The following is a 15711-nucleotide window of genomic DNA, read 5'->3' on the forward strand; positions in this document are numbered from 1 at the left end:
TAAGGTGTAGTAGATCATAGTCTATATGCTTATGAAATAAACCAAATAAAACACTGTGATAATTTTAGTAAAAGTATAAGTATTTTGAAAGTAATCTCTCAAATGATATGCATAAAAAAAGCATGCACATAAAACAAATCCACACACGACAACAACAAAAAGTGGAAAATGAACTACACAACATGTCACGCCTCCGAGTGAAGATTGACAGTTGTGGAATCCAATAGAAGCCTTGCAACCTTTTCAGTTCGGCCAATCACAGAGCGGGTCACGGCAGAGTGCGGTTTAGCCGCAGGCGTCAGAAATTACGATGCTCACCTCAGGATGGAAATAAGTACTTAAACAGGTAAAAAAAATCATCTTTCGGTTAAAGTGTTAGCAAATGTCGATCAGAGAAGTATTGTTGTTTTATAAAGGTATATCATTTACCTGTGGCGTCTTTCACTTAAAGCAACACGGAGCGTTTCATAGTGACGGACAGCCGTTATTCAGCATTGAAATTAACGGAGCTGCTTCTGATAGCCTGTAAGTGTTTGACCACATTGAAAACTCTCTGATTATCGACAAGTACTCGCATAAAAGTTGGTTGTTTGCGTTAGTTTGCGGTCTGAGGTGAGGAATGACACCTGAGTCTCGTGAACGCGCGCGCGTGACCGCGGGATTATGACACGAGCTGCGCGTCAACATCATCACGTTCAGAGAAGCGCGTTCATGGATCATACAAAAAGTGCCCGAATTATATCAACATCAACGCAACATGAATAATTAAACTCCTCATAAACGTAACAGTGAATTACTGAATTTATCTTGTTATAATTGACTAACAAAAAATTTACATAAATACTATAAGAATACCACGTACTACAGTGCTATTGTATATGAATATGCTAATCATTTTTATTATAATGTTATGGTTATGTTATATAATGTTATGTTATAAGTGGTTTTTGGATACCATTACAGTGTACCAAAGTTCAACTGATTTTCACACAGTTTTTGTCATTTATGTCAAATACTTCAATTAACCCTGTAAAAAAATGTTTGTTGAGTATCATATTTCATAATTCATACATCAAGCTTTTACTGCTCATATAGTCTGATATAGTGAGAATATGGAGGAAAAAATAGCTCAATTTTATCCAGAGTCTCAAAACTGAGCAAAAATTATATGATAAGTGATATGATAAGATGATATTTTATGATCAAAGCTCCGTAGTTTTAAAACATATAATGCAATACAACACAATGATGATTGAGAGATGAACTAATAAATCTTCCTCAAAAGCCTGATGATATTTGATACTCATGATTTTTCAATAAAATGATGTTTGGATAATCAAGTAAAGCTGCTTCAGTCCAGTAAGTGTTCATCTTGAAATATTATTAATAATATTAATAATATCAAACATAATCAGCAGAAAGACACGTGAAGCACGAGCTGAAGGAGGACGTTTGTACAATTAGGCTACGGTAAACTAAAAGACTTTTACTTGATAAAACAGAAGAACTGGAGGAGATTGTTTATCAGCGAAGTTTTGATCATGTTCATGAAATTTGCATATCAAATATGATAAAGTGCTTTATAGGGTTGATTAAAGTCACTTATAAATTGGAACACTTATGACTTTTAATTATACATCAGCATCAAATACAGTAGAAGCTGTAAACAGAATTACTAATCATAATAAACAATATTTTCCTCTGGGACCAGCAGTGTTTTTGGTGAGTTACATGATTTGATTGACATGATTTTGATGTGTTTTATAAAGACTGATGGATGTGTTTGTTCTGTAACGCAGTGAGCTGAGAGATTGCAGGAATCCTGGGACCGTCGACCGTCAGGATGGAGGGTGAGACGGGGGAATAATCATTGATTAGTTGGCTGATTATTTCTTCAATTAATTGTATTAAAAAGCCCTTTTTTTAATTGACAAAACGCCTTGGCCAAAGCTGTCCTTCAAACAAATTTGCCAACTGAATGCAATGAAAACATAGTGAATATATCTATATCTATGCTATGAACAAAAGAGCTATGAAGCAAAAGGACAGTTTAAATCATTACATTAAAAATGAAGATAATAAATAAAAACACAAACTCAGAATGTTCTGCTACACACACATTGACTCTGGACACATAAACGTCTTACATTTATATTAATTTACACGCAGTTATCCCTTTACAGTTTCCACTCTCATAAAATACTGGAATTACAAATACGTTAATGTTGACCCTAAATTTAACGTCCAACAATAGATATTTCAGCAAAATGAATATTTTTGCGATTAATATTAATGGTCTTCCCGTCAGTTCGAGGCGCTCGTTCAGGAAAGTCTGAAGTTTAACTTTGCATTCATGAAAGATGGAAATACTCAATGCTTGAATCTGTAACACTCACAGTTAAGGATATAACCGAAAAATGAAAGTTTTGCGATGAGGAAACATATCACACATTAAACAGCACATGCATCTGTCAAAGCGCCTGACAGGCAAGCCGTGTTAAAGCGGTGGTATAACGCCCTTTTCACAAGATGTAAAGTAAGTCTCTGATGTCCCCAGAGTGTGTGTGTGAAGTTTCAGCTCAAAATACTCCACAGATATTTGTATATAGCATTTTAAAGTCGTCACTTTTTGAAGGTGAGCAAAAACGCACCGTTTTTGTGTCTGTTCCTTTAAATGCAAATGAGCTGCTGCTCCCAGCACAGGGGGCGGAGCTACAACAGCTTGTGTCCTTTTACCTCACACACACATGCACTGAACATTTCAAAAACTTTTAGCCTTTATGTTCAAACCGGAGTCAGACAATGATGAAGAGACTCGAGAAGAAGAGACAACATGTAGAAGCAACAGGACATTTCTGAATGGTTAGTTGATGAATTTATGAAGCTGATGTGTAGTTATCTTCTAGTCATTGATTAGCATATTCTGTCTTGATAATCTATAAATCGTGTTCAGGGGGCGGGGTTTATGTAAATTTTAGGGTTTGTGATGTCACTAACCCGGGAGGAAGCTTGTGTAGTCTCTACCAGCCGTTTGTTGTAGTCCTTAAAAAGCGATTTCTGTAAAAGCAAATATCTCCCTTTGCTTTGAACTTTGAGCGTTGTAACTTTGCAGATGTTGTTTATGCTCAAACAGCAACATTACACACTAACTAAAGTTAGAAAAGTCAAATCATAATCAACCACCCCTTTTAACATTACGCTTATGCATTATTTTGAAGCTTTAAATAAGGAATGCTCATGTTTTGTGCAGATTGGATCCCGCACCGGCTCACTCTGTTTCCTACACTATATTCAGATGCATTTTGATTTCCATAGAAATGCGTTATTCAGTGCTGTAATTTGACGCGACATATCAATAATGCGATATTCGATATGCGATATGATAATGCTTAAAAGTGTGTAAAATAAACTTAAATTATTTTTAAACTTATTTTTGTGACAAGTGAACATCCCTACAGCTTCTGACAGTGAACATCAGTGTTTTACTGTATATAAGAGTTATTTTAACATCAGTGTAAACCTCGGGGATCAGGGTTCAGGTTATCCTACATTAGGGTTATTTAACAACAGAAACTGAATAATCAAATGTAAAAATAAAACACTTAGTTTTCACTGTATGAATTAAATATATACTGATTCTTATTAAAGCTACAAAAGTTATTTAGCCAAGAGCAGTGAGTGATTTTCTCTCTGTCTTTTGTTCATGACCCCAGTTATTGCAAGTGTGACGGCGAGAGCTGAATGCTGTGTGTGTGTGTGTGTGTCCGCAGGTGAGGTGCTGAGGTTGACTCTCGTCAGGAGGGATGATGATGGTCACCTGGGCTTCAGTGTGCGAGGAGGATCTGAACACGGACTCAGTGTCTTCATCAGTAAAGTGCAGAAGAACAGCGCCGCCGGTGAGACACGACCAGCTTGTTCTGCGTGTTGTATGAAGGGTTTGGATCAGTCACTGCGCTTGTGTTCTACAAATGTGCATTTACATTATAAAACTGATCCAAGATCAGGTACAATTTTGTGTGTGTGTGTGTGTGTGTGTGTAGAGTTGGCGGGTCTGTGTGTCGGTGATAAGCTAGTGGAGGTGAACGGCGTGAGTCTGGAGAACATTAGCATGAGCAGCGTTGTGAAGGTGTTGTCGGGTCACGCTCGCCTCCGATTGGTCGTCCAGCGCGTGGGCCGCGTGCCTGGCGTTCGCTACACCAATGAGAAAACCACGTGGTGAGTGTCCCCTTCCGGAGCTGCATATATACTGCGAATATACTGCAAAATATACTGCAATATATTACATAATGCATTTCCTTAAATGAGAAACCATGCATTAACCATGTATGGCTATATATGAATACATATAAAATATTAATAAATTAAGACAAAAATAGCATTACATGTAATATTCACAAAGTTTTATCTTTTATTGTGTTCATATATTGCACATACTGTACATGTTCCCATATAAATGTGAATGTATGTTCATATATATACACACACACACATTCACGGAATGAGTTACAACAGATTTCTAGTTCCCAGCATGCTTTGCTTCTGACTGTTAAAGGAGAGTAAATGTTAAAATTAAGTGTTATTAATGAGTTTTGCTCAATATTAATATATGGGGAGATCTGTTAGTGTTTAATGTTCTATAATTTGGGGATTTAAAAGGTGTTCTGGTGTGTGTGTGTGTTTGGGGTCGTTGTGCTGAAGAGCTGCGGTTCGGGTGATGATTGGACGAATATAATTAAGACTGTAATTACTATATTATAAAAGTAATGTCTGTGCTCTTCTCAACACAGTGATAGTCTCTAGACTAAACACTTTAGTACATGCAGGTGTGCTTTTGTTAACTAGCCTGAAAATATGAAACATTTATAATGTAAATAATAGTAAAAATATAAGAAATATATTACATTATTTCTCTCTATATATGTGTGTTTATGCTTCATGAGTAAAAATATCTGCAATATATTACACATGCAGTACCACATCTGATCACATATTCATCTATATATTATGAAGTGTATTACTGAATATATAATTACATAATTCCTTATGTATTATTTAATATATTGTTATATATTAACACTATATATTATTCTGTATATTTTCAAATATACTGTTAAACCATTTAATATATTGATCATTCACATATGGGAAAATACATTTTCTTTTCATAAGGGTGACCAGCGGTCCAGCGTCTGTGTCTGTGACTCTCAGCGTGTGTGTGTGTGTGTGTGTGTGTGTGTGTGTGTGTGTGTGTTCAGGGTGGACCTGATCCACCGGCGGATGGTGGTCGAGGAATCGGACGCTCGTGTGTCGGTGTACAGCTCAGATGGAGCGCTGTGTCGAACGGTTCACCTCAACCTCTCGCACAGCCAGCCCGTACTGGGACTCAACATCCGCGGAGGACGAGAGTACAACCTGGGCATCTACGTGTCCAAGTCCGTACACACACAAACTACAGAGAGAATGCTGCATGCTGGGACTTTATATGCACTGCTGCATTACTGTGGCTTCATCATTCTGTTTGAATGGAAGGGTCATATTGTTACTTTTCTTTTCTTCTTCTTGATGTGAGTGTTTTGTGTGTGATTGTGTGTTTGCAGGCTTGATCCTGGCGGTCTGGCAGAACAGGGCGGAGTCAAGATGGGCGATCAGATCCTGTCAGCCAATGGCGTGAGCTTTGAGAACATCAACCATTACAGAGCAGTGGAAGTGCTGAAGAGTCAACCTCATGTCATACTGACTATTAAAGTGAGTCAAACACACACGCACACACACTTGGTCACACATTTTCTAACACTCACTCTCACACACACACACACACACACACACACACACACACGCTTACAGCAGATGGTTGATGTGGCTCTCTGGTTTCTGTGTGTCAGGTTGTACATTATTCACTCTGGTCCTGGATCAGGTATTCCTGCAAACTCATACACACTTAATGTCCACATAAACATGCCAACATTCATGAGGAAATGAGTCACACTGTTCCCTGTTAGCAGTTCAGACAAAACAGTCAGCTTTGTCTAACACAAACTGGGGTTCGCGAAAAATGCTGTAAAGCTAATAATTCATTAAATCATAAAACGTAAATAAACCACAAATAATTCAAAAAGAAAATGCATCCTAAAAATAAATGTTTTATATATTGAAATATTAATTATTGTGAATGTGTTGTTAAATTATTGAAACATTAGCTTATAACCTGCAGTTTACTGAAGGCAAATATTTCACCTCAAGGTGAAAAAAAGTTCATAAGATGGCGATTTTAACACGAGTGTTGTGTTAGCACGTGTAAAGGGAAGTATTGTGGCTTTTGAAACCGTATTAACGTTTATTCTTTTCCCAGGAGAGTTCCATCGTACAAACTGGCAGACAGAATGATAATTGACAGCTTGTGGATTGTTGTTCACAGGAAGCGGGCAGATATCCAGCTTACAAAGAAATGGTGACAGAATTCAGCTGGATGAATAAATGTAAGCTGAAATATCCAGAAACAACAACAAAAATAATGTGTTAATCCTTAAAGGGATAGTTCACCCAAAAATGAAAATTAGCCCATGTTTTACTGACCCTCAAGCCATCCTAGGTGTGTATGACATTCTTCTTTCTCCAAGTTGCGCTTAGACTTCGAATCGGTATGTTCGTTTGGCCGGAAGCTAGTTATTAAACTTTATAAAGTTTTAAATGTGGATATTTTTCTTACACAAACTCATCGCTTCGCTTCAGAAGGCCTTTATTAACCCCCCAGAGCACTTTTGTGATGGACAGATGCACTTTTATGATGTATAGACACTTTTATGATGGATAGATGCACTTTTATGATGGATAGACACTTTTATGATGGATAGATGCACTTTTATGATGGATAGACACTTTTATGATGGATAGATGCACTTTTATGATGTATAGACACTTTTATGATGGATAGATGCACTTTTATGATGTATAGACACTTTTATGATGGACAGATGCACTTTTATGATGGACAGATGCACTTTTATGATGGACAGATGCACTTTTATGATGTATAGACACTTTTATGATGGACAGATGCGCTTTTATGATGTATAGACACTTTTATGATGGACAGATGCACTTTTATGATGTATAGACACTTTTATGATGGACAGATGCACTTTTATGATGGACAGATGCACTTTTATGATGGATAGATGCACTTTTATGATGTATAGACACTTTTATGATGGACAGATGCACTTTTATGATGGATAGATGCACTTTTATGATGGACAGATGCACTTTTATGATGGACAGATGCACTTTTATGATGGACAGATGCACTTTTATGATGGATAGACACTTTTATGATGGATAGATGCACTTTTATGATGGATAGACACTTTTATGATGGATAGATGCACTTTTATGATGTATAGACACTTTTATGATGGATAGATGCACTTTTATGATGTATAGACACTTTTATGATGGACAGATGCACTTTTATGATGGACAGATGCACTTTTATGATGGACAGATGCACTTTTATGATGTATAGACACTTTTATGATGGACAGATGCGCTTTTATGATGGACAGATTCACTTTTATGATGTATAGACACTTTTATGATGGACAGATGCACTTTTATGATGTATAGACACTTTTATGATGGACAGATGCACTTTTATGATGGACAGATGCACTTTTATGATGTATAGACACTTTTATGATGGACAGATGCACTTTTATGATGGATAGATGCACTTTTATGATGGACAGATGCACTTTTATGATGGACAGATGCACTTTTATGATGTATAGACACTTTTATGATGGACAGATGCACTTTTATGATGTATAGACACTTTTATGATGGACAGATGCACTTTTATGATGGACAGATGCACTTTTATGATGTATAGACACTTTTATGATGGACAGATGCACTTTTATGATGGATAGATGCACTTTTATGATGGACAGATGCATTTTATGATGGACAGATGCACAGATGCACTTTTATGATGGACAGATGCATTTTATGATGGACAGATGCACAGATGCTCTTTTATGATGGATAGATGCATTTTATGATGGATAGATGCACTTTTATGATGGACAGATGCACTTTTATGATGGATAGACACTTTTATGATGGACAGATGCGCTTTTATGATGTATAGACACTTTTATGATGGACAGAGGCGCTTTTATGATGGACAGATGCACTTTTATGATGTATAGACACTTTTATGATGGATAGATGCACTTTTATGATGGACAGATGCACTTTTATGATGGACAGATGCACTTTTATGATGTATAGACACTTTTATGATGGATAGATGCACTTTTATGATGCACAGATGCACTTTTATGATGGATAGATTAACTGTTATGATGGACAGATGCACTTTTATGATGGATAGATGCACTTTTATGATGGACAGATGCATTTTATGATGGATAGATGCATTTTATGATGGATAGATGCACAGATGCACTTTTATGATGGACAGATGCACTTTTATGATGTATAGACACTTTTATGATGGACAGATGCACTTTTATGATGGACAGATGCACTTTTATGATGGACAGATGCACTTTTATGATGGACAGATGCACTTTTATGATGGACAGATGCATTTTATGATGGATAGATGCATTTTATGATGGATAGATGCACAGATGCACTTTTATGATGGACAGATGCATTTTATGATGGACAGATGCACAGATGCACTTTTATGATAGATAGATGCACTTTTATGATGGATAGATGCACTTTTATGATGGACAGATGCACTTTTATGATGGATAGATGCACTTTTATGATGGACAGATGCATTTTATGATGGACAGATGCACAGATGCACTTTTATGATGGATAGATGCACTTTTATGATGGATAGATGCACTTTTATGATGGACAGATGCACTTTTATGATGGATAGATGCACTTTTATGATGGACAGATGCACTTTTATGATGGACAGATGCACTTTTATGGACTTCAAAACAGAAACGGCCATTCACTCCCATTATAAAGCTGGGAAGAGCCAGGACATTTTTTAATATATCTCTGATTGTGTTCGTCTGAAAGGAGAATGTCATATACACCTAGGATGGCTTGAGGGTGAGTAAATCATGCGACAATTTTCATTTTTGGGTGAACTATCCCTTGAAGTACACTAACCTTTGACCTCTTTCAGCGGGCAGTGGAACCGCGTGTTCGTCGTCACACGGGTCGGGGTATCACTCGTCGGCCTCCTCGCTGTCCTCTGGGACGCCCCTCGGCTCTTTGAGTGGCTTTTCCCAAACTACTCTTCCTGTTAGCTTGCCCTTAGGAGCCAAAATGTCCGCCGAGGGCCAGTTTCCCCCAGACTCCTCTGATAACGAGGGTGGTTCAGAGCAGCTGCGGACCGTGAGCCGAGGAGCCACAGAACTCTTGCAGGACTCGGTGATCCGGGGCGAAGAGGACGAGAGAGAGTCGGGAGCGAACAGAAGTCTTCCGGTACGCCGAACACGAAGTCATGTGACTGTGTCAGGTAGGGTTAAGCAGTTTAAAGAGATCATATACGGTCATATATTTATTTATTCCCCGTTAGCTGAGAATGCCACTAAAACCTTCATATGTAACGTTTGTCTATGATCCATTTGAACAAAACAAGTGCCTGCCTGATTTACATGCACTGTTTCGTACCAATAACGTGAACTGTTGTTTCTCCTGTTGCCACAGAAGAGGAGAAGAAGCAGAAGAGAAAGCAGACGGAGCGAGGAGAAGAAACCCGTTCACTGCAGCGCTCCAAAACTTTATTCGGTCTTTTCCGAAAGCGAGAGTCCTCAAGATCACCCTCCGGCTCAGAGAGCATTCTGGGTAATATTTTTAGAGGATCACATCGTGGTTACACTTTATTTTAATGTGTTACAGTGTAATTATATATTTAAGTACTGAGTAATATTAATTAACTACATGTACTTACTATAGGGTTAGGGTTTGGTTGAGGGTTAGTTGCATGTAATTATGCAAAATTTACAGTTATTAGTATTGTAAGTACATGTAACATATGTAACAAGGACACTGTGTAATAAAGTGATACCCACGTCATTAAGTCCAAAGCGTACTTTAGTGTTTGTATGCACACAGACGAACGTTTAGGCAATAGAAATGTGGATATAGTTATGTTATTATCCTTTATAAAATAAAATAAGTCTGATTTAATCCTGAAGTCCTGAATGTTTCTACAGGCGGGTATAATGGAGATTTATCTGACGCTCTGAATCATGTACGAGACATTGCTGTCCGGTTGCTGGAGGATGAAGATGTGGATGTGCTCTTGGAGATCTGTCAGCGGGTAAGAGAGATTCGGCTCACACCCTGATGATCTCACATCATTCATGGGTTTCTGTGTCCAGAGACTGAACTCATGTTCTGTTCTGGCAGTATTTAACAGAGCGAAGGCTTCAGACGCTGGTCCACCCGCTCCTGGCCATCCTGAACACGCCGGAGAAGCTGCTGATGCTCAGAGAGATCAGGTGAGATCCGGAGATCATGTGATCATGTGCTGGGCGGTATGACCAAACATTTATATCATGGTATTTTTCTAAATTATACCGGTTTCATGGCATATAACGGTATTTTTTTAACGGTTAACCACATTTTCTACTGATTGAGAGAGGAAATCCTGCAGTAGATTGGATTAGAATGTCATATTTTACAGTCATGAGTGAATATTGTAGAAAAATTCCACACTAGAGGTTTGCAAGGCCCCACAAAACGATGCTGTTTAAAAGAGGTGCCAGCAGGAGGCGCTCATAAACACTGCTTTATCAGGAAGGAAAAAGAAAGATTAAATGAAAACTTTTCTAAAGACAGTCAGTTCCTTTCAAAGATGCATTCATATAAAAACACAGCGCCTCGAAAAATCTATTCGTGGCGATATTGTGAACCAGTGTTTGGGAAACACCAAAACTATCAGCTATTTGTAGCTATCAGTTATAGTTTAACCTCTCCATGTTCACCGTCACGCTTACTAGCACACACAGCTGAGCATCACCAGTGAAACAGTGAAAGACCCTCTCAAACAGTGTCACGCCGCGTTCCCAACGCTGTTTAAGAAACGTTGTTTAAATGTTATAAAAAACATTTTTGGGTTGTATTTTATTATGTCAGTTCTCAACTTTACACTGTGTTGAAGCCGGTTTTAAAAAAAAGGTACAATACTGTTAATAAAATGTACATTTTGTGAAAAAAATTGTTTTAAAAATATGTTTTATTTTGTAATGCGTGAGAAGTATTAATGTTAAAGGTTTACGGGTTTTGTTTGTTTGTTTTTCAATTATTGGTGAATTATTCTGAACCCAATTACGGTCAGTGTATTTGCTCACTGCAAATATTGACTGTATTTAATGCTCAGCTTATTTTGATTGCCATCATTGCATTTTTAGACCAAACATACAGTATAATGGTGACCTTGAACACCTGGGATGGTAAAATGTGTTTTAGAGTTTCACGATCCTTTCAAAAGCAAGATCAAGAGGGAGAAAGAGTCTTCATCAGAAAAATCATGACCAAAACCAGAAATTCGAACACAATTATATTTTTCTTTTGCAATAATTGATGATATTGCTATCCAGAAGTTTTGTGTCTCTCATCTCCCAGAAGTCTCGTGTCCTCCAGTGATCTTCCGCTCTTCAACATCACGGTGTCTCCATTCGAAGAGGAAGCTTATGATATTCTGAAGAGTCGCTCACGTAAATCAATCAGAATCTTTAAATATGAATGCACAATGGTTCACAGTTGCACGCTGACGCTTCATTAGTCTTCTTGTGTGTTTAATGCAGGCAGAAGTTCTCCTCAGACAGGCCACACCCCCAGACGCCACCTCATCACACCTGCACCAGGTGAGCATCATTTCTCCTATTATATCCATCAATAATTCCATATACTGTACCAATACACCTTTATAACTTTGAAGTTGGCACATGACCGACCTTCAAATTTGGAATATGTCAGTTGCTGTGCGATATGATGATATATATCAATGACACAATATCGAGCACATATATTGTTCCATTTAAAGATTTAAATGTCTGTCGGTTTTGTTCCATTTAGATATTTAAGTTTTGATAAGTTTGATATTTTAAGTTCGATATTTAAATGTCTTGGTTTTGTTCCATTTAGAGATTTAAGTTTTGAAAAGTTTGATATTTTAAGTTCAATATTTAAATGTCTGTCGGGTTTTTTCCATTTAGATATTTAAGTTTTGATAAGTTAAATATTTTAAGTTCGATATTTGTTAAAAAAATCAAGTTATTCCCCGGTAGTGACGTCAAAACCTGATCATTCGTGAGTTCTTTGAAAGTTACAATGGTTCATGTGTTGGGAATTGAGAACCGGTTCTTACTCATTCCTGGTCTTGTTGTCTTGTTATTATTCCAATTAATAAATGGAAAGCGTATCTCTCTCTGCCTCAGATGTGCATGGTGGATTTGAGCTGCACGCATCAGAAGACATGGAGAAACACCGTCAGCTTCTAGAAGGTCTCGAGGAGCTCCGTCTGTCCGGTTATCAAGACCAGAACGAGTTACTGGACATTCCTGTGGACGAGTTCAGTCATTCAGACACATTATCGTCCTCTAGGACGTCAGCGCTCCTTCCCAACTGGCTCCTGGCGGAGAACACGCGTTCAGACTCCTCCCAGATATCGGTTCATTCACACAGAGGAAGAGCTCCTGTCAGGAATGGACATTCGACGAGTAAATCAGTCGGAGCGGATGTGTTGTTCACTGTAGTGGACTTGCCTCGCCACAAGAGGCCGCTGCTCTCACAGGTCTTCGGTTCCCTGAAGAAGTGCCATAGATCAACAGTGACACCCGCAGGACAGCCTGTGCAACAGCAGCTGAACGAGAAACACACAAATGATGTCCACATTGAGCCAGAGTTTGAGCTCACCACAGTCCACATCAGCAAAACCAAGCAGTCACTGGGTATTCAGTTTTCTTTTTCATTTCTTCTGCAATGCAACACTTATTTTTTTATTTATTATATCCGTGCACATCATTTTTGCCTCGTAATCTTGAATCAGAATAACTTCCCCTCTTTCTTGAAGCGACATCTCTTCTCTTCTCTGATGACGAGGGCGGGGCAACCTGTCACTCACATGAGATCAGCCAATAGCAAACCACAACCACCCAATCAATCAATTCCCCACGGACAAAATCAAGCCCCGCCCACATTTGTTCTTGTTCCTGAAGCGGTTCACTCGGATATACGGCACAATAGGGGAGAAAAGACCAGCACAACTTCCCTTTCAGGCCGACTTTATGGAGGTCATATGAGGAATCAACTTTTCCTTGATCTGTTGAGATGAGAGTTTATAATGCAGTGCAAACATGCATACACACTTTTCAGAAGTCAAAAATAGTTGGGTAGAGTCAAATGTGGTAAAAATGTGTTGTAGCTTGTCCTTTTTTGTTTGTCCATTTGTTTTTAATTTACATAATTTGTAGATAAATGCCGTCATACATAAAATCACAGCAGCAAATTTTTTATGTTTTTATTTAGTGGGCTCTATAGGAAAACAAACCTATAAAACAAAAAAAACGTAGGTGGCCCCTTTAAAGCCGGCATGAAATTTCTATTTGTTTTCTAAATGCATGTTATTGATCTTGTGAACGATTCAAACATGCATGCTTAATTATTTTTAATTTGACCTGGTCATTTTTTATGGATCTTCCAGTTTCATCTACGAATCGAATTAACAACCGATGGATGTACGACGTACTCGCCTTACATTTTAATATTACGTCAGAATATGGAAGAAAAGACGTGTCGCTACTTTCATTTCATCCTGATTTAATAGTGTGTAGTCTAATCTTTCTCTCCTCAGTGGGTATTTATGATGTAAATGAAGTGCAGGTAATTATGTCCAATGATGTGTGTGTGTGTGTGTGTTGTGATCAGGGATCAGTATATCCGGAGGATCCGAGTCCAGGGTGCAGCCGATGGTGAAGATCGAGAGGATTTTCCCAGGAGGAGCAGCATCTACCAGTGATGCTCTGCGGGTAACAGACCAATCCCTGTTGATCAGTGTTAGCATGTGTGATTTAGCTAATGCTACATAGCTCACGGGCCTGTTCTCTGTGTCTCAGGCTGGTTTTGAGCTGGTGTCGGTGGACGGTGTGTCTCTGCAGGCCGTGACCCATCAGGACGCTGTGGAGATCATACGGCACGCCTTCAGTAACAAGAACATCGACCCAATGGAGCTCGTGGTCAGAGTTCCCAGAGAGCACAGAGTCTCGTGACACGATGCCTTACCGTATGTATTTCACGAAACATGGCTGTCCTAAAGTGGCTTAGAAAACGTAAATGATCCGAACTGTGAATTTTGTGATCCGTTGCACCACTAATTCGCTTGAGCTTGAAAAGTTTAAGGAGTTCATCCTTAAAACATACTTTATGAACTTCCACAATCCGGTGACGTTCTGCAGAATCATGTTGGGACATCATCTGAGTCTGTCTGCATGATCACAGGAGTCGAACCAGACAAACATATTCAGAAATCACAACCATCCAACATGATATACACTCACCTAAAGGATTATTAGGAACACCACACTAATACTGTGTTTGACCCCCTTTCGCCTTCAGAACTGCCTTAATTCTACGTGGCATTGATTCAACAAGGTGCTGAAAGCATTCTTTAGAAATGTTGGCCCATATTGATAGGATAGCATCTTGCAGTTGATGGAGATTTGTGGGATGCACATCCAGGGCACGAAGCTCCCGTTCCACCACATCCCAAAGATGCTCTATTGGGTTGAGATCTGGTGACTGTGGGGGCCATTTTAGTACAGTGAACTCATTGTCATGTTCAAGAAACCAATTTGAAATGATTCGAGCTTTGTGACATGGTGCATTATCCTGCTGGAAGTAGCCATCAGAGGATGGGCACATGGTGGTCATAAAGGGATGGACATGGTCAGAAACAATGCTCAGGTAGGCCGTGGCATTTAAACGATGCCCAATTGGCACTAAGGGGCCTAAAGTGTGCCAAGAAAACATCCCCCACACCATTACACCACCACCACCAGCCTGCACAGTGGTAACAAGGCATGATGGATCCATGTTCTCATTCTGTTTACGCCAAATTCTGACTCTACCATCTGAATGTCTCAACAGAAATCGAGACTCATCAGACCAGGCAACATTTTTCCAGTCTTCAACTGTCCAATTTTGGTGAGCTCGTGCAAATTGTAGCCTCTTTTTCCTATTTGTAGTGGAGATGAGTGGTACCCGGTGGGGTCTTCTGCTGTTGTAGCCCATCCGCCTCAAGGTTGTGCGTGTTGTGGCTTCACAAATGCTTTGCTGCCTACCTCGGTTGTAACGGGTGGTTATTTCAGTCAAAGTTGCTCTTCTATCAGCTTGAATCAGTCGGCCCATTCTCCTCTGACCTCTAGCATCAACAAGGCATTTTCGCCCACAGGACTGCCGCATACTGGATGTGTTTCCCTTTTCACACCATTCTTTGAAAACCCTAGAAATGGTTGTGCGTGAAAATCCCAGTAACTGAGCAGATTGTGAAATACTCAGACCGGCCCGTCTGGCACCAACAACCATGCCACGCTCAAAATTGCTTAAATCACCTTTCTTTCCCATTCTGACATTCAGTTTGGAGTTCAGGAGATTGTCTTGACCAGGACCACACCCCTAAATGCATTGAAGCAACTGCCATGTGAT

General features: G+C 39.0%; 1 protein-coding gene and 1 long non-coding RNA gene across 4 annotated transcripts in view; one reads left to right on the plus strand and one right to left on the minus strand.

The window, feature by feature from the left end:
- Nucleotides 1-764, minus strand: part of LOC307146625 — a 1042-nt gene extending 278 nt beyond the window's left edge. The window contains exons 1-2 of the long non-coding RNA XR_013819135.1: nt 430-764; nt 240-337 (exon numbers count right to left, since the gene is read on the minus strand). This is a non-coding gene — a long non-coding RNA (uncharacterized lncRNA). The remainder of the gene's footprint in view (nt 1-239; nt 338-429) is intronic.
- pdzd7b (PDZ domain containing 7b) overlaps nt 256-15711 on the plus strand; it is a 33512-nt gene continuing 18056 nt past the window's right edge. For 2 of the 3 annotated variants that reach the window (XM_079850771.1, XM_079850772.1), the window contains exons 1-16: nt 256-346; nt 1800-1850; nt 3771-3896; nt 4041-4215; nt 5256-5432; nt 5598-5745; nt 6416-6476; nt 9182-9517; nt 9709-9846; nt 10218-10324; nt 10414-10505; nt 11632-11723; nt 11814-11873; nt 12447-12959; nt 13936-14036; nt 14124-14290. In XM_079850771.1, coding sequence (XP_079706897.1) covers nt 1844-1850; nt 3771-3896; nt 4041-4215; nt 5256-5432; nt 5598-5745; nt 6416-6476; nt 9182-9517; nt 9709-9846; nt 10218-10324; nt 10414-10505; nt 11632-11723; nt 11814-11873; nt 12447-12959; nt 13936-14036; nt 14124-14276 — 2286 coding nt within the window. In that variant the 5' untranslated portion in view covers nt 256-346; nt 1800-1843 and the 3' untranslated portion in view covers nt 14277-14290. Of the gene's footprint in view, nt 347-1799; nt 1859-3769; nt 3897-4040; nt 4216-5255; nt 5433-5597; nt 5746-6415; nt 6477-9181; nt 9518-9708; nt 9847-10217; nt 10325-10413; nt 10506-11631; nt 11724-11813; nt 11874-12446; nt 12960-13935; nt 14037-14123; nt 14291-15711 lie in introns of all 3 variants that reach the window. The other variant, XM_079850770.1, reaches the window with a different exon arrangement.

Source organism: Squalius cephalus (genome assembly GCF_949319135.1).
Source record: "Squalius cephalus genome assembly, chromosome: 19".
Lineage (NCBI taxonomy): Eukaryota > Metazoa > Chordata > Actinopteri > Cypriniformes > Leuciscidae > Squalius > Squalius cephalus.